The sequence below is a fragment of the Sylvia atricapilla genome, chromosome 10 (assembly GCF_009819655.1).
Source record: "Sylvia atricapilla isolate bSylAtr1 chromosome 10, bSylAtr1.pri, whole genome shotgun sequence".
Lineage (NCBI taxonomy): Eukaryota > Metazoa > Chordata > Aves > Passeriformes > Sylviidae > Sylvia > Sylvia atricapilla.
In genome coordinates, this window is record NC_089149.1 from 21000533 (window position 1) to 21019727 (window position 19195).

General features: G+C 48.0%; 1 protein-coding gene across 1 annotated transcript; it reads right to left on the reverse strand.

Moving 5' to 3' along the window:
• Nucleotides 1-11791: 11791 nt before the first annotated feature.
• PAX3 (paired box 3) lies at nt 11792-17910 on the reverse strand. Its single transcript, XM_066326256.1, has 5 exons — nt 17551-17910; nt 16457-16692; nt 14917-15046; nt 14122-14256; nt 11792-12150 (listed from the first exon to the last, which is right to left on the reverse strand). The coding sequence occupies exons 1-5, from the start codon at nt 17633-17635 to the stop codon at nt 11861-11863; spliced, it is 876 nt and encodes a 291-aa protein (XP_066182353.1). The 5' UTR covers nt 17636-17910; the 3' UTR covers nt 11792-11860.
• Between the last annotated feature and the right edge of the window lie 1285 nt (nt 17911-19195).

Below are 19195 nucleotides of genomic sequence, written 5' to 3' on the forward strand. Positions count from 1 at the left end.
AACTGGAAGAAAAGAGTTCTATTGTGCCGCTCTTTACTCCGAGCGTATTATTCTCCAGACAAAAGCTTTCGAGTCTTAACTTTTAAACACACCTCTCTTTAGGGTGCACTGTTTCTAAACCATAAAATCTTTTTTTGTTCATTACCAAAAAAAATATAAAAAAAAAAAAAGAAGAAGAAAAAAAAAGGAAAAAAAAAAAAAGACAGCTTTCTCCCCCCTCAAGCAATCTACTCTGCTTGTTAGGTTTTTTAATTACTTTTTGCGAAGGGATACCACAGAGCAGCCAGCTACAGAACAGCCAGCTCTCACTCCCAGAAATACAGTATTTTTCCCCAACACTGTCTCCAATGGCTTACCCAGCTTTAAAGATGAAATACAGCCATTGTAGGAACCCCTTGGTTTTAGACGAGAGCTGGTGAATAATCACCCTACTGAAAACATCTCCAACATCTGGCAACTTGCTGCTATTTGCAGGGTCTCAGTGCCAGGTCAGGCAGGGATGCAGGAGCAGGGCAGGGGGTTAAGCAATGAACATGCTCAGCACCTGCTTGTTCTCTGCCTGATTCTAATCAGTATTCTCCTCTCATGCCCAGGAATGCTAGAATTCCTCAGTTTCCTCAGAAAAACTCGAAACTTTTTCTGCCTCAAGGAAAGGAGAGGGCGGGGGGGGGAAGAAAAAACAAAGAGAGAGACAGAAAAAAAACCTTTCTGTTTAGGATCTGACCAAATTTCATTAAAGACAATGCAAGTCTTGCTATTAAATTCAATAGGCCTTTTTTCAGATTTATGAGCAATCTCACATGCTTGACACTATTAATTAGAGGAATTAGTGGTGCTAAGAAAGAAGAAAAACACACAAAACCAAACCTATACATTTACTGTTTGAGGAATAGACTGCAACAATCTAATTTTCCTTGAAATTTTAGAAATCAGTAAAAAATATTTGTCTCACCAACTCTAGAAATCAAATTTTGCCTTACTGCAAGTTGTAATGCAGTTTTAAATCTCAAATCTTTTCTTTTTATAAGACCTGCTTACAAATTTAAGCCAGTTTATCAATTGCAACTGGTTTCCCAGTTTTTTGGCTCATTAATTCATGTCCAAGTTGCTGGACTATTTCTCTTTGTCAAGAATAAACTATAAATATTGGCAATGTACCGCAAAAGAATATTTAAAGCCTGATCTTTGTCTCCTTTTCTGCTCACTGCATGTTTCTGTTTTAACAAGTACAATAGTAAAAAAAAAAAAAATTTTGAAAAAGAAGGAAAACAAGTTTTAACAGTTCTCCAGGAAATACACATTTTTAGTGAATGCAAGAGCAGTTGTAGAAGAGAAACCCATGCAAGATCTGGGAGCCCAGTCATAACCACATAAATTCCAAGCACTGAATACTTTCTTAGAACCAATGATTATTTGTATGTAATATTGAATAGATTTTTCACACCACATATTTGAGAGAATTGCAGGGTATTCATGGGAGACTCAGCAAAACTAGCAAAAAATATGCATCAATTACTGCTGCACTATGGTAAATACTTGGTGGCTCAGAGTCTCAGTGTAAATGAGGTAACACCTCTAGATTCACAGACTTAATCCCAGACCACTGATCTGCTTTAGCTTTAAAAAATAGTAATAGAACTACTGAAAATAAAGGTGCAGAGTCTTTACTACTTCACCAAAGCACACCCTGATGCTCTGTGCCAGGGCTTGCTGCATCTGGTGAGTTAAGTGATCCAAACCATGGGCCACTGGACCAGAGGGTACCCACTGACAAACAACACCTGGTGTTTCCCAATTCTGCAAACCCAAAAGCTGAAATCTCAGCTACTCTTCCAAGGACAGGCTGCAATCCTGTGTAGCCACAAACATTCATTCTCAAGTATCAGTCCATCTGGATTTGCAGTTTCAGCAGATGAATGATGACAGCTGAACCTATGGAACACTTTTGATTCCTGGACACCAGACATTTGGAAATACCATTGAGAGAGGAAAATATCATCGGTCCCATTTCTTCAACAACAAAACAAAAAGCGGACCAAACACACACACACCAAAAAAAAAAAAAAAAAAAAAAAAAAAAAAAAAAAAACAAAAAAAAAACAACCACAACCAAAAAAACCCACAACCACAGATACAAGGAGACAATTTAACCACAGAGGAGCGGAAGAGCAGCAGAGATCAGCAACTGGGAAGGAGGAGCCAGCAGTCCTATCTCAGCTGGCTCCAGGCACAAGCAATGCAGAAAGGCACGGCAAGGAACACAGAGCAAATTGTGCCAGTTTCCCTTCAAACTGAAGCCAACTCTTCCAGCACCAATTTTGCCATAACCACTTTTTTCTTGTTTGTTTGTATAGGGGTATCACTTACTTATAAACATATTAGTCACCGAGATCACTCCTTCCTACTCAAAAGGGGTATTTAGAAAGATCCCTTAGCCCAATTCAAAGATTCAGAACCACGCTCACCACAGCCCAGTCAGAAGAAAGTTAAAGCCTATGGAAATATGCCCTGGGCAGCCCCTTTTCCACAGCAGCAAACCAGCAGCAGCTGTGCAAGGGTGGGAGCAAGCCCTTCAGCCCAACTCACAGGGACCTGAATGTCACCAAGTGCAAAGCAGCACCTACAAGGCACAACTGTGACCCCCCCCCCGCCTCCACCTCGAGAACACGACGCTCCTGTGGAAGCTTTAAACCTCACAATAAATATAAAGAAACCACTTGCAAGCCTGACAGAAGAAAAGGGCAGAGTGAGGAGCTTCCTGGGTTGGAAAAAGGGTAGCCCCAGCTCCCACCTGGGCTGGGAGCCAACCCTGCACCCAGCCCTGAATTGCAAGGACTCTGCTCACTGCTTCAAGTTCACACTCAGAGAAGCACAATGGGGCTTTCAACCAAAGGATCCGGCCCTGAAAAAGGGCCCAAGGCACCCTAAGGGCTAAAACAGGAGGAGCAACAGCGAAAGTGCCTCCAAAGGGGTTCCTGCTTTGCCATCCTGGGAAACCCAGCGTTCCACGGGCCCTCCCTGTGCTAAGCAGCTGCCAAACACTTAGCACCAGGTGGCTAGTAACAGAGAGGTCACTTTTCTGCGTGGTGGCACTCAAGAATAAGAACAGGTGAGTCCCTCCTACACATCTTGATCATCTGGGGGATCCTTCCCCCCCCCCCCCATTAAACTTTTCTAAGGTGTTTTGTTTTTTATTTTTAACTACCATTACCAGGATCCAGATACTAGCTATAGTTAGGATTCTTTTAATATTCACTTTAAATTTCTGTCTCTGATTTACTCTTCCAGGGATGACAAGTCTCCTTCTGATGTCAGATTAACAGAAATATTTATGCCATCAGTCATCACTTCATGTTTTCTACTGCCAATACAGGAAAAGCACAGTAACGTTAAATTCTGATTTAAATTCTTCTTTGGCCAAGTGACCTCTTACAGCCTGGGGACAAAGCCTCTTTACACTCATCATAGTATAAGGTTTGACAACCATTCAAATTATGGGATATCCTTCCAAAAAATTCATGTGCTGGGTTGATTAGGACCAAAGGTTGAGGACAGGAATATTGTATACGAGGACAGAGTGTGCTTCTCCTGATACCCCTCAGAGTGAGCAGCACTGCTTCTCACCCTGCCAGGACTGATGGAGCAGATTGGTTACAGAGCTCCTTACAGCAGAGAGCTGGGAGGGGTGTTTGCCCTTTTTTTTTTTTTTTTTTTTCTTTCTAAATCATATGTTAGAAAAATTAAATGCTATTCTGTAAAGCAGCTTTTTTTAATTTGCTATGTTTGGAGCATTTTTACTTCAGTTACTGCTTGTGTCAAAACTCTTCTTTACCAGCAAAAAATAGATGTTTAGCACTATAAGGTCTTGTTAAGTCTGAGAAAGTGAAGGTGTTCCCTCAAATCTGGAATGTGATTAAACTTCCGTGCAGGGCCAAATTCAATGCTAAGTAACCTGCACAGCCCTGCTGAGAGCACAGGACAATACAATTTTGGCAGAAATGCCAATACAATTTGGTCTCAAGAAACTTTCAAAACACAGAGATGGAAATAACAAAAAAGATTAAAACTATGTCTGCTGCATGCAGCCATTTTGCACCAGGACGTGTGAGCACCCTGAGACCCTGTAGTGCTTCTGGCTGCTTCAGTCCCTGCCCCAGAGCACACAACATGCAGCTCGTGCCAGTTTCAGTGTTGTTCAGAAGAGGAAGACAAGCAGTTCGTTTTAAGGGGGTCTCAAAAGACAACACTGTATTTGTTGGAAAACAAGTTGTGGGTACTAAAGCAACAGGGGTTTGTGTGGTTTTCTATGTAGCTGCCAAATATTCCAGCAGTTTTGCTTGAGCCTGTTGATTTAAAGAGAGCAGGTCAAATCAACTGTGCTAATGCAGGGATGAAGCCACAGGGCTTTTTCCTAACTGTGACATCTATTGTATAATCTTCTAAATAGATTCCTAAATGTTTTCTTCTATTAATTTCCAGTTGCACAGACAAAGAACACAGTGAAGTCATATACCATACAGGGAATAGCCAACAAACTCAGCAAGGGAGGTACACATGATGCCTTTCTCTGCACCACATGTGTTAATTCTACAAAAAAAATTATAGATCTCCATCTATAACATCACACCATAAAGATTGGACGACGGCTCACTTATAAGATCACTTCTTAGCTAGTAATTGTTTGGAAGTATCTCTTCTTCTGTGTAAATACTGATAATTTAATTCAGTGTTCACTCACACAACAGCATCAGTTCACCATCTGCAGTGGAGTTATTTGATTTATCCCTTGGTAAATGGAATTCCAGAGTTTCTGGGGTTTTTTTGCAAAATCTGTATTTTCCAGGATTTTATTGTGGAACAGTGTATTTCACTTCCTATTTTCTTTAGCTGAAAAATTTCTACTTCCTTCTTTTCTTTTAAAACGCCTTCCTTCTGAAAAGAACGAACTTTGCTGTTCATGAGACCAGCTGAGTCCTGACTTCCAGCTAGTTCTGTGCGAGCCTTTTTCTCACCACTCAGCCTGACAGGAGGGGCTGGGTAGGTGTCAGAGTGTTTGCTGGGGCACAGATCCCCTCACCTCAGCTCTGACCCTTCAGCACTTCACACCAGATCAAACAGCCAGCCCTTAGGTCAAAATGAAAAGGAAGTCCTGCCACACCATCTTCAGTAAAAACGGATTTTCTGTGGAAGCTTTCCCTGCTGCTCTGCTAGCCTGGTTTCTATAAAGCCTGTCCGTACTCATCTCCATCCTCCCTGGGACAGTTAAAAACAGAGATGGAAAACAGTTTAAAGTGCAATTTGGTTACACTGAGTAAGGTTGGTGCTACTGCCTCACGGGGGGTAGATGGGTTACATTTTTAACAAAGTGCAGAGTAATTTTGCCAAAAGAGCTGCGGTTGCTATTGCTTTTCCGGGCTAGTACGTGGAAGAGATTCTGATTATATTGGCATGAACAGTCCTGATCATTTCAGTAAGGTGAATAAGACTTGACAGGGGCTGAATAAGCTGTCTGCTTGCAGAATTGTCAGCCACAGGCAGTTTATTCCTCATACTATTCAAACCACAGCGATCTATGTGACAATATATCTGATAAAAATATTACTACATAGTCATTTTTAGATCAGACATCCAACACAAGGCATATCATAAATATAAAAATCCTTAAGACTGGTCCTTATATGGGCTTGTGCATGATATAAACATTGAAAATGTTTGGCAGAAAGTCTACAACCAGGCAAATATCTGTTAAAAAAAATGAAAAGGTAGCATGGATATCCTTGTGCTCACCACAGCTCTCTATGGAAACAAAAAAGTTGAGTTCATGGACTTTGAGGAAATTTGTATCTAAAATGCTTTCAAAGAGTGTTAGCTCTTACTCTGGAACAAAATGTCTCCTAAAGTAGCTGCATACTTGCAAAGCATGCACGGTCTGATATTTTAATCAGCATTAACCAGACAGAATGGAAGCAGAGTGTATTTAAGAAAGGGAATGAGAAAATGATGATTTAAAAATTGTCTTAGCGTTTGCTCTGTTCTTTTTCACCACAGCAGAGGAGACTCACCCACCCACCTAAAAATCAGTGCAACACCAAGAGAGGCTTTCTGGTCTCACCAGGCTTCTGACTACTGTTTGTGAAGCCGAATTTCTGTGTCCAGTGGATGCAGTGGGAGCTGGATCTAACACTCCCATACCTCACAATTCAGATGAAAACTCATATCATAATGACAAGAAAACACATCCAGATTGCACAGCCTCTTCTGCTGAGGATGTGGTGGGGTAAATTTTACTATCTCTGAAATAAATATAGCTTTCTGCCATGCAACAAGGAACTGATTGTTCTCAAGGGCTCTTGCTTGTTTTTCTGCGCAGTCTCATTGATCCAACTTCCTTTTTTAGGGAAAAGGGACAGCACAACTATCCTAACTGGGGCAAATAGGGTCCTTAAAATCCAAACCAAAGAAAATGACCAAACCAACGTTGCAAGCTTGTTTATGTTCCCTGTATTCTGAGAATCACATCTGGAGAATGGGCTGGCTCCTCAAGCTCCCTTTCTTTTATTGGCAGCCCTGGACTATTTGTCTCCTATGTGATTTGGTATACAAAGACAACTTCTTTTTTTTTTTTTTTTTTTTTCCCTTTAGGCTACACTCACCAAAAAGATTACATGCAACAAAATTAGTTTTAGTAAAATTCAGTTAAATATGTTGTATTTTACCTGCTACAATAGTAACATTTCAAAGCACTGTATTTATAAAAAAAGTGATTAAAACAAAATCAAATCCAGCAATGCTAAAGAAAAAAAACCACAAAACTGTAAGGACATACAGTGTATACATTCAACAGACCATGCAAAATAAGGATTCCATTCAAATTTCACATCTCATTAAGGACAATTTGGCCATTAATCCATACGGGTTTAGGAGCAAAGAAGGATTTTCCAAGACAGATAAACTGAAATGATCCTCCTTTGATCTCCGAGGTTAAGAATCAGCAACAATGGAAGATGAACAACAAGGGGCAGAACCACTGGCCTTTTTATGTGCCACAATGGCATCAGCAAACAACTACTTAATCAATATTTGGCCAGGGCCACTGAAAACTTTCTTTTCAAATTTTAATTCCTAGTTGTAAAACAACTGTAGGGCAACCAGCAAGATAAGACATTAAACTGACTGCTTAATTGCCTTTTACTGTCTTACTAGTTATATATGCACATTCTTAATAGTTCGTGAATCTTTATTTACTACGATGAATAAATACGACCTGTCAACAATTACATCAAACTCCCCTAACTAAATAATCTCAGCACATGACACTCTTTAACTCTAATGTGTCCTCAGCGAGTTTTAATTTCATTACGCCTCACTTTTTTTCTAGGCAGAGTGATTTAAACTGAATTAGTCTAACAGCATGGGGCAGGAGTACTCCAGGGCAAGTAAAGTAAAATGCCGCACTCACACTACGCTAAACAAGGTCTTGTGGTGAATTACATTACTGTACATCATTTTTATTAGCCAGAGAGCTCAGCGTTCAGAGACCACTTGGAAGTATCCTGCTTTTTAATTTCTATATTTTGTTCTTTCTCTGGCCACATGTTTTCTGCGTAGGATTTAAAGTGACATTTACATGGAGAAATTCACACTGACTGGCTTGCTCTGATTTATTGCTTTGTGTTTCACTCAATTTCTTCTTAAATTAACCAAAGAGCACTTTGTAGTTCTGCTTCATTTCCCAATGCAGTTTTATTACACTGCTCTGGGGACTCATGATAATTTATCACTATCAACTTTATTGGCTTCCCTCTCCTAAACCCTGTTCCAACCCTTATCAATAAGTAAACCTAAATTAAATTAAATGTTCCCCGAATAAGTATTAGATAAAAGTGTCATTTTTGCATGATACAACAGAAAATCACTATTCAAAATCAGACACGGGAAATTATTTGTTTTAAGGATTTTATCGGTATTGACTTTTATTTACAGCATTAATTGCTAATTAGCTTCTTATCTAATTAAAACCTGTCTGTCTTCTGATTCCACTGCTACCTCTGTGTAAACTGAGACACAAAAATCCTTGCCCTCAGCAAGAGTTTTGCCAGAGTTTCGCTCGGGAATAAAGTCACACTCTTTGTGCAGTGGGTACTTTTTGCAAACAGAATAGAACAGTTTTGGGCCCCATTCCTGCCTGCCCCAGCCCACGTGAGCGATGTTACACACATGAATGGGCCCTTTGAGTGGGGCTCCTCGCCCTTGCCCACATCTGCAGGACTGATGCCCAGTGGAGTAAACCCCTCTTACATCCCACACCTGAGGCTTCCCCCCAGAGCTGCAGTTCCTCGGCATGTCACAGAGCTGCTTCCAAGAAAAGCCTGGTGTTTATTATGGTAAATTCCTGCTGGCATCACAGATTCTGCAATCATAGGAGAATCTGGAAAGCCAAATACATAAATCGCCTTCTCAGAGGAAGTCCTGACCATACCTAAATCAACCAACAAAATCAACAGTTCCTTGCCTCTGCTTTCACGGAATGACACCCGCTAAATCTAATAGCGAAGATTTTCAAAGCAACCAAATAAGGTGCTAACTTGGATACAAATTAACTCTAATCGACTGCTGTGTGTGAAGCCATCCTGACATTTGCTGAAATAACATTCAGCTTTGTTCTAGATATATGCAATTAGAAAAACTGGAAAATATACCCACAGCAATTCTGCTTGAACACGCACTGACTCTTAAATTGAAGAAAGCACCCCTAAGATGGTAAAACATTCAAAGTCATTAATAAAATCGTGATTTCAAGCCAATGATATGATGTGTATATTACTTCAGAGAGTGGTTGCTAGATTAACACCCTTTCTTCCCACAGCTGGAAATATTACTGGTGCTTTTGTCGGGCGATTAGCCTGCAGTTATTCTGACAATTAGCACTCTCTTCAAAATCCTCCACTTCAAGACAGGAGGGAATGGGCTGCCCCCAGCAGCTCTGGAAGAGCAAACTCCACTTTGAAGTCACCCTAAAGTCAAACATTTAGCATAGCATCTTTCTAAAAATGCTCAACACGCTGTGACACTGTCACTTGATTATGGGGTCATTATTCATTGCTTAGGCCAATTATTATTGCTATTATTGTTATTATTATTATCATCTCAGAATCTTATGTTTGGAAGCAGAAGCCTGGCCCAAAGCTCCACAGTGACGATGGGTCAGAGAGAAGAAGCAAAGCTCTGCTGAGTGTGCATGGAATCACCTGCACCAATTTGCACTTGTGCAACACCTGGCCTGGACTCTCACTATTAAGATATAAGGAAAGAGAAGGGGGAAAAGACAGAAAATATAGTTGGCACTGTCTCCCTTGAGCTAAATTCTGGACTCACTAGGGCGTTTTTCTTAATTAAGTAATATTTTCTTGTCAGCTCTGAGAGCTTCAGAAACAACACTGTTCAAGTTTATTTCTTAGACCTGCTAGTGACCAAATATATAGAGCACTGCATGAAATTTCAGGCTCAAGGAGATAACTACCTGCAGCCACTGCCATCACATCTCACTCAATAAATGAATCTTTACCATGAACATTGAGCAGGGGAACAAACTTCGCTTCTCAGCCCACAAGAATATGTCATACAGCACCTAAATCCTCCTACCACTGCACCTTGGGACAGGACACTGGAGCAAAACCAGGATAACTCCTGCAGCCAAAATCTAACTCAGCATCTGACTCATCCCATGCTCCAGCCACTAATCCAACAGTCTACTGTGTAGAAATGAATGACTCTAACTGATATCTGGTGCCTCCATGTTAATCTTTTCTCTTAATAAAGTGTCTTTATTAGTTTAGCAATCTAAAAATAACTGGCTGCATGATACTGACCAACCGTAATCAAAACATCTGCCAGCCCATCTAGCTCGAGCTACCCTTTAGATCATGTGCCACCACTTCAAAGCCTCCTGCATCAAGTCAGTAATTGTAACATTGCATCTAAATATTTAAGCTAGGGGCTGGTAGTCGCGTGTCCCATTTACAGTCAGCATCTGTCCTCTAATTCCATTACAGTACAAAGCAAAAATGTTTCTCAAAACTCACAAACAGGAAAAGCATCACACAGCTAAGAGAGGCAGCAGCAGCTTGAACTTTCGAGCTGCTGAGCAGGGCTTTTGTGCTAAGGTCCTTTTTTTTCCCTACCCCTTCAAACTCCCCACATACACACACTAAAATAGGGGTGGTGCCGAAATTGTATTAATGTGAGCCTCAGGCACACAGAAAAAAAAAGAAAAGAGGAAGGGGAGGGAGAGGGGGAAGGGTTTGGTCCAAGATGAAAGTAAGAAGAAAATAAAGGAGGCAATTTAGTCTGCTGTAGCCTGAATTGCTCTCAGTACAGCCAAGGGTAGAGGCTCGGGATGAGTAGGGCCCTTTTTGGACGGGTGCGCATGACTGGGGGAGGATCCGCCAGGACAGGGCCCGGGGGCCAATTCCTCTGGCTGGGAACAGAGGCCCCCTTTGAGGCCAGCGGGGGGGTCCCGGCCCCGGCCCCAGCCCGCTCACAGCGGGGCCGGGGACAGCTCTGCCCCATGGATGCCGTGCTGAGAGCCGCTGGTTCCTGCCAGAAAACAGCAGCTATTTTATGAAGGGGGGGTTATCACATTAGTCAGCAAACTGTGCCACGCATAACTCCCACCAAAGGTACAAGCGACTCCCTCTTCTGTAGTGGTTATGCTAAAAATAAGCCCTGGTGTGCCACATAAAGGCACAAAACTTTCTCGTGTTCTTTATTTATGGCTTGTGCCCTTAAGAAAAAATTATCGTGCATGCAGAAATACAGATATGCTGTTAGAGAGCTACCAGCCTCCTGATACACACTCTGACAATCGAGTTTTCTTCAAATATATACCCAGAATCGAGGCTGAGAGTGACAGTGGCAGAAACACTGAAATACAGCACGTACAGGGCTGCACATGTGGCATCTGTAAACAGTGCGGGAATCACGTGTAAGTGTCCTAGAAGACAGGCTGAAACAGAATCACAGCAGGCATACTACAAAAGTTTACCTACACCCATATATGTGGTGGGAGAGATCCAAATGATACACTATTTCTGCCACATATTTTTTAAAAATATCACATTTTCATTCTCTCTAATCCCACCCTGCTGTAAATCAACTCCCTAAATCTTGAATTACCCACCATTAAAATGACAACTCTAGTCCTTGTCCTAGGAAAGAATGCCACTCCTTGAGCCACCCAAAGGCCCGTGGCGAGGAGGGGATTTCAGGCAGCGCCAGCAAACGCCCAGCACTAATCTGTGCTCCGGAGCAGAAGAGCCACACTTAGCTTCGTGATCAGCCTCGGGAGTCACTTTCTGACCTATCCCACAGCCTTCCCTTGCACCCACGCTCCAGGATACCTCAAGCCCCCAAGAACAGAGCTACTAAAACTCCTCAAATTGCACAAAACCCCGCACTTTCTCCCCCCTCTGTAGCATGGAGCACTCAGCACTGAGCTAGCACCCAAGGGTTTTGCTGCACAGCACCCTTTGGATATGGATACCCTTTGGACATTCCACAAGCAACCCGAGTGTCTGAAAGGGCATTTGAGATGCACTTCCAGCGGGTACCCTCTGCCACACCAGGCCTTGTAGCCAAGCTGGTGGGTGCTGGCAAATATGATCCTGTGGCATCAAAATCCTTCGGAATGCTGCCAGTTATTTGAGTAACAGAACAGAACAGGATTGTTTTTATAGATGGAGTGAAATCAAAGCTCCTTGGCTGGCAACGAGAGTTGAAGAGGAATTTTTTTTTTGTTGTTGGTCAGATACAGAAAGTAGTGGTGGCCTTCTTTTATGATTATTCTTTTCTTGTAATGGTCTCACTGGTGTGTTGTCCCTATAGTATCACAATCCATGCAAGGCAAGGCACAAGTATGGCAACAAATGTTTTCTGGAGCGGCAGTGCGCTCGCACTGCAGTATCCCAGCCACTCTAGTAATGAGATTAAGCAACAGCTTGCTGGTCAGGGAGGGGGAACAGGCGTTGCTGTGGGGAAGAGCACACTCTCCCTCACACTGCCAAGCCTTCCCAGCCACTGTCACACAACAGATGGGATTACCAAAGCTGCTGTTTCCACGGAACTGTCCGGTCACGTTCACGCAGCAAAAACCTGCAAGCCCAGGGCAGAAGAGAACTACTCTACTCCATGTAATTGAGGGGAAAATTGCTACTGATTGAACTCAAAACAAATAAAGTTAGATACTCACATCCACAGAAACTCAAAACAAACAAAGTTAGATGCATCCACAGAAAGTGAAAGAGAGGTTATGTCGGGAGGGGGAATGCAGGATCCTCATACAACTGTGCTGCGAGGCACGAGTGAGCCCCTCTTGCAGCAAGGCATCACCAGCCCCGCTGGTTTTCCTACAAAAGTTTTGGGGCTCCCCTGGAAGGCAGCCATGCACCCAGACACTGATTAATAACAAATCAGGAGCCCCACTTTTAAGGGCAAACAGTCGAAGAACAAGAAAACTGTTTCAAACAGAAACAGAAGGATGGGTTATATTGATAACAGTATTTTTTCTCTTGCTGTCTCTATTAACAACTCTTTGTTCCATAAAGCAGTGATATTATCAAGGCTTACTATCTTCTGTTTCTAATCTCTGTCAAGAAATTCAAGCAGGCAGCAAAGCTATTTATTTTAACAACTAGGGCACTGAATTTAGCTATTTTTCCCTTGGTGCACATCCTTCTTGGAAAAATCTTCTGTTGAAGGAGACGCTGGAGGAAACTCTGGACCCATCATATGGAGGTAACTAGACCAGGCAATCAAACTGAGCCTTCTGCCCTTAAAATCTCTAATTTTGGTAGCATCTTCTGCATGTCTGTATTACACACCTCCTTGCAAACACAAACACAGAGAAGATGAGGCTTCTCTGAAAGTTTTAATAAGAGTTAAAAACTACGTTTTAGGAGGGGTTAGGGGTTTGTTCCAACAAAACAAGAACATGTCCTACTGTCAAAGAACGGATTTCTGTTGTCCCTGCACAGCACCAGCATCCCTTGATGCCTAAAAATGCTATAAACATTTTCTCTCTAAAAACAGCTATTTTTTTTCCACGATGGAGAGTCCATAAAACTGCGTGGAGCATCAGCTATTAGGGGCTCATTGAATAATTCATCCCTCATTGCAAGCCCATAATGTCTTTTCTCAGCCTTTTGTTGGGCTGTTTTCTCTTCTTTTCTCCTTGAATTATAAAAAGGTTGCCTTCTTTTGTTCACATCAAGCTGCTGCTAGCTGAAGCTTTGTCTGTGCAAAGCCAAAGTGTGAGTTTCAATGGACTCCCCCCTCTTTGTTTTCCAAGTTCATCTCCAAGTGTAGATTGTGTATAGAAGGCCTTCTTTGTAAAAGCTGGAAAAGTTGTACAAATGTTTGACCAGCTCATTTGGTACTTTTGTCTCGCCTTCTCCAGTGCCTGTGCATGTGCTGGGCAGCGACTTCCACACACAGGCGGCCCGGCCAGACCCTTGCCTTCCCCTGCACCCTGGCCCAGCCGGGAGCCAGGCCTGGCTTCAACTGGAGCAGCAGCTGTCCCCCCGCAGCAGCCCTTCACCTCCGCCTTGTTCAGGTTGCCACCTCCTCGCAGTCCCGGGCCAAACACCAACACACGCTCTTCCCAGCAATTTCAAGAGTAGAAAAAACAAAACGTGTCTCCCTGCCCTGTTCAGACGGCAGAGACTTGAGGCTCTGCAGCCTTTTGCTACCACTGCCCCTTCCATGCACCCACAACCTTTCACTTGGCTTGGGAAAGGAGCCTCTGCACGGCTGTGATGAGGGGCTCTGTGGTGGCTCCAACCCTCCCTGCTCTCTGGTTACTGAAAGCCAAACTAGCAGTGACTCGCATCTTTGTTCCAACCTCTGCACCATTCCTGCACACTGAAGGGTAGTTCCAGCGGGGGAATGGGACACGATGGGACGTGGCAGCCGGGCTGTCAGGGCTCACACCCCTTGCCCTGCAGCCCCTGCTGCACGGGCCCCAGGACAACCCCTGGGAGACAGGGAGTGAGAGCCACCGGCACCTGGGACTGTCACTGGCCCATCGCAGGGCTGCACGGAGAGCAGGGGCAAACAAGGCTTTACCTCTTTCGCTGAGGATGCCGTCAATGCTGTGCTTGGCCTTCTTGTCGCCTTCCTCCACCTCTTTTCTTTCCAGCTCAGCCTCCTCTTCCTCGCCTTTTCCAAACTTGCTCCGCAGGATGCGGCTGATGGAGCTCACTTCAGGGGGGAGTGCAGAGCTGTGACCGGCTGGTCCCCAGCAGCCCCCCGCGGCTCTCGGGCCGGGCGGGGAGCCGAGTCCCCCATAAACGCCCGTGTGCCTCGGCCACTGCCAGTCGGCACTTGGGGAAGGCAGCCGCCCACCCCCGTCCCCGCGGGGGTTTCAGGGGGCACCGGCCCGCACCGGGCTCCAGCACGGGCACAGCGGCTCCCGAGAATCTTTCTGTCCCCCGAGCCCGCATGGTGGGTGATAGAGACCCTCGGACGCCTCACAAATCCTGCTCCGGCTCTATGTGCCTCCCGCCCCATCCCGCAAACAACCCGCCGGCACAGGGAGCTGCTCCCCATCCCCTGCTTCCCAGCCCCGGCTCTCCGGCAAGCCCCGAGCCCTCCTGCGGCAGCAGCCCGGAGGGGATGGAGGGAAGCGTCTGGAGGAGGAGGGGAGGGAAACGCAGTTGCGATTTAATTGAAAACACCCCGCCGAGAGCAGAAATCCTCCCGGGACGCGCCAGAGGCAACGCGTGCTAATGCCGGCCGCTCCGCGGGCACCGGTCCGGCCCGGGGCTCCTATCCCGAGGGGACGGGGCTCACCGACCCTCCGGGACCCATCCTCGGGCCGCTCTCGACCCTCCGGGACCCCCCGAACCCCCCGCTCCGTACCTGACGGCACCGAGTTGCGGTCACACACCCCGTCCTTCAGCAGCTTGTCCCGGATCTCCCAGCTGAACATGCCCGCGTTTTCCCGCTTGTATTCCTCAATTTTCTTCTCAACATCCGGAGTCGTCACCTGCTTCAGTAAAGACAAGGCGAGCGGGCACAGTCTGTAGGGCCGGGGGAACCGTGGCCGCCGCCACCAGAGCCCCGGGGCGCTCGGAGCCGCCCGCGCCGTCAGCGAGAGCCGACACCGGCCCCGCTTGGAAACGCCGATAGAAAACACCCGAATGCGGAATGCGGGCAGGGTAAAGCAGCAAGGGACACAGAAGGTAATAACTGGCAGCAGAAGACGAACACACTCCGCGTTAAATGAAACGTCCCAGGAAGTCCTCCGGAGTTACCGGGAAGGTGGGACAGAGCCCTCGGCATGGAAAACCCCGAATTAGGCAGCACAGGCTACCGTGCGGCCGAGAAAATACCCGGAGGACTCCGGGCAACGAAACTCCAGGTCAGTAAAGTTTCGGCTGAACAAAGTTTGCAGCTCCGAACAAAAACCAGCTAAATAAAAACGCGGAGAGGTTGGAGTATTGGCATTTTTCTTCGGTAGCCTCGTGATTTTAAAATAAATCTAAAAATCAAACAAAAAGAACGATCTCGAGGCTGGCAACAGCCTTACATTTGAGTAGCACGGTTATAAAAAATTACCTCTACTCCTAATACAGAAAGGAAAAGTTCGGGCATCGCTTCACTACTTTAGAAGAATCAAAGCCGGGGGAAGAACTAGCAACAACTTCCAATAAAAATTCAAGCCTTTACTTTAGTGAGAAAGAAAATTTAGAGAAGGAGAAGCCTAATATTGGGAAAAAAAATTAGTCTCCATTATTGTTAGCTCAAACTTTTCGGTGGAGTAGCTAAAAATACACGCAGCTCTAGAGCAGAGAGGAAAAAGCAAACAGCAGCAGAAGAAGCAGTAAAGAGACAGACAGAAATACAGGTCGTTTTGTTGCGCTGTACACGAAAGCGGGGAGGGCCCGATCCAGCCGTGCTGGGTCAGCTCCACCGCCGGACCGACCGCGTCCCGGTCCGTCCCGCAGCCCTGAGCCCGCCTGCGGGAAAAATGAGCGTGGGGCATGCGGGGCTCTGGGAAGCCAATCGTTCAAAACAACACCCTATTCGCCCTATATTCGTTTGAGGGTTTTGTGGTTTTTTTTTTTTTTTTTTTTTTGTGGTTTTTTGGTTTTGGGGTTTTTTTTTGTTTTGGTTTTGTTTTCCTTATTAAAAATATGCTATTGCAACGAACTCCAACAATATTTTCTAAAACGCCAGGAAGTTTGAGACCAACAGGCGGGGACACGGCGGGGCTGCTGTGCCTCAAAAATATCTGCGCCCACCCCCGGCCACGCATGGTCCCCCCGGCCCTCCCGGGTGCCGCCGGCCCGACTGGAAGCCCCGGTGCCGAGCAGCCTGGGCCGTGTCTCGGTCTGAACTCGCTCTCCGGCACCGTGACCGGGGTTTGCCCCGTTCCGGGCGGGCGGGAGGGGCTCACCTTGGGCTTGCTGCCGCCGATGGCCCCCGGCCGGATGGAGCCCGTCTCCTGGTACCTGCAGAGAATTTTGGAGACGCAGCCGTGGGACACTCGCAGCTGGCGGGAGATGACACAGGGCCTTATGCCATGGTGGGCCATCTCCACTATCTTGTGCCGGATATGGTTGGGTAAAGGCCTGCCATTGATAAACACTCCTCCGAGCTGATTGACTCTGCCCTGGCCTAGAGGGGTAGAGACTAGAAAAGGAGGGAAGGGAGGCAGGGGGGTAAATGGCGTTAACGTCTCCTCCGGATCTCGCTGCGTCTATTTTTTTTTTGTTGTTGTTGTTGCAACTATTTTTCTGTCGTAGTTTTTCTATAAGGCAACCCACGCCCGCCCGCCCCGCCGCGCCCCGGGGGCCCGCAGCTCCCGCGGAGACCCCGCCGCCGGCCCGGCGGGCAGGGGCGGGAGGCGGCCCTGGGCTTCACCTGTTGCACTCAGCCGGGGCCGGCTTTCAGAGCCCGCCTGACTCCGCTGGAGTAGGGGGAAGGCCGCAGTGTCCCCGGCGGCGCGGGGCCCGGCCCCGGCTGGGCTGCCCCGGGAGCGGCGGTGGGAGCCGCGGAGCCCCCGTCCTCCCTCGGGCAGCGGCCTGGCTGTGCCCGGCCCTGAGGGGCCCTCGCACCGCCCCAACCTCGGTTAAGAGCGGCCCGGTGCCGACCCATGGCTATAAACTTCCTTTCGATTCGCATCATCTTTATTCGAGTTTAATTTTTTTTTCCCCTAACTTTTTCCCGAACTTTGGATTCCCCAAATCCCCACCCTTCACTCCAGGAAGAGAACCGGGGCCGGCTGCACCGCCGACCCCGCGGTGGGTTCCTCCCGCTCCCGGGACGGGCCGCTCGCGAAGTGCGAGGCGGGAGCCGCCGGCCGCAGTGCTCCGAGCCGTGCCCGTCCTGGGACAAACCCAGCTGTGACAGCCCAGGGGGAAGCCGGGCGGCTGTCCTGGAGCCCTCCGTGAGCCAGTTCTGGCGGGCCAGGGGCCCGCTTTGTTCCGGCGTCCCAGCACGGAATTATTGTCCCGTTCCCGACCGGGAACAGCACAGGCGCGGCCTTACCTTCCAGCGGGAACCCGCTGCGGGGATAGTTCTGCCCGGCCCCGGGGCGCATCATCCTGGGGACAGCTCCGGCCAGAGTTGTCATCGCGGCGGCAGCGGCCGGCAGGGTTATATCCAGGTGAGGGCTGATCTAGGGGAGACCCGCTCTGTCAGCGGCCCCCGCCGAATCAGGAGCGGTCCCGGAGGGGGTGGGGGATGCCGCCGAGGGGCGGGGAGGAGGCAGCTCCGCCGCTGCCCCTTTGTCAGTGACCCGCGCTGCCCCGCACCGGGAGGGCAGGGGCCGGGCCGGAGCCCCGCCGGGCGGCGCGGCTGGGCGCGGGGAGGGCGGGCGGGCGGCGGGGCGGGGGGCGGCGGCGGTGTCCCCGGTGCGGCGGGGAGCGGCGGCCGCGGGGCCGGGAGCATTTATCGGCTCCGTGCCCGGCGCGGCTCGGCGGCGGCGCCGCCGCGATTGGCCACCGCCGTCCGGCCCGGCCGCGCCGCCCCCGCTGATTGGGCGAGCGGCGGCTCCGCGCATCGCCCCGGCCCGCGCGACGGCGGCGCGACCGGCCCGGCACCGGCTCCGCACCGGCTCCGCACCGGCACCGCGCCGGCACCGCACCGGCACCGCGCCGGCACGGCGGGACACGGCATGGCCCCGCTGACCCCCGGGCACAGCCCTGCCGGGCCCTTTCCCCGCAAGGAGAGGGCGGCCGGCGATGGGGAGCCGCTCTGTACCCCGACGGCCGCCCCAGCCCCGGGAGAGAAGCACCAACTCGGCCGGCCTGGACACCGCAACCCTCAGGACCCCGTGTCACTGCGGAACTCGGCGGGACAGCCCCCGCCTGGCTGCCGCGAAGCGCTTTTTCTCCTGGCTCCCTTCCCCGAGCACCAGCGGCGGGCTGGGGGCAACAACCTTTTTTATTTTAAGAAAAAAAAAATTATTCTTCCTTCATTCTTTCCTTTTACTTCTTTACTTTGAACCGAAATCTCTCTCCGTCCAGAAGAAACATCTCTGGAACAAACGGTGCTCACCGTTTTGAAAGCAAGAGTTGCCAGTGAGATCTCCGTGGGGATGTCTGCTTTTAAAATGCGGTGGGACAAGGGTGTCCCTGCGTTTCACGCGTGTGCGTGAGCGTTTATATGTGTATGGGTGCGAGGCGGTGCGTGTTAAAGCCTTACTAACAAGCGTTTGTTCCCAGGAATTTATTGTAGTATTCAAACTAAACTGCTGGAAAAATAAAAGAGGTAAAGTCTGCCTCGGAGCTGGAGTGCCCACAGCAGGATATGACGCCAGGAGTGTTGTAAAGACTGTCTGTCCTTAGAGAAGGTACCATTGTGCACGGCCTTTTATTTATAACTTGGTAAGTGCCAGCAAACTCGCCTCCTTTACACTCCGAAGTGCCAGCCCGGCTTTCCACAGGGCTCTTTATTTGCAATCGTCTATTCAGGAACTGTCACTCCCGAGCTTCAAGTTATTCAAGACCTTAATCAATCAAAAGGATGAGAATCGCTCAGGTTTCCTCCTTTGAAATGAAGGGGAAAATGTTTTCTGGGCTCCCAGTCCGCGTTCCCTTTACGAGCCGGACGATGGTTGCGGGGCCGGGGCCGGGGCTGGCCCCCGGGTGGGCGGGGGTTCGCGTTATTTAGGCAGAAATCCGGAGCCTTA

Bases quoted from the DNA above. Each gene is read 5' to 3' on its own strand.
- PAX3 (XM_066326256.1), bottom strand. From the start codon at position 17,635: ATGACAACTCTGGCCGGAGCTGTCCCCAGGATGATGCGCCCCGGGGCC. The intron at 15,047-16,456 runs GTGAGCCCCTCC...TCTTTACTGAAG, and splicing joins TCGGCGGCAGCAAGCCCAAG to CAGGTGACGACTCCGGATGT. The intron at 12,151-14,121 runs GTAAAGCCTTGT...CTGGGCTTGCAG, and splicing joins CGGCATCCTCAGCGAAAGAG to GTTTTTGCTGCGTGAACGTG.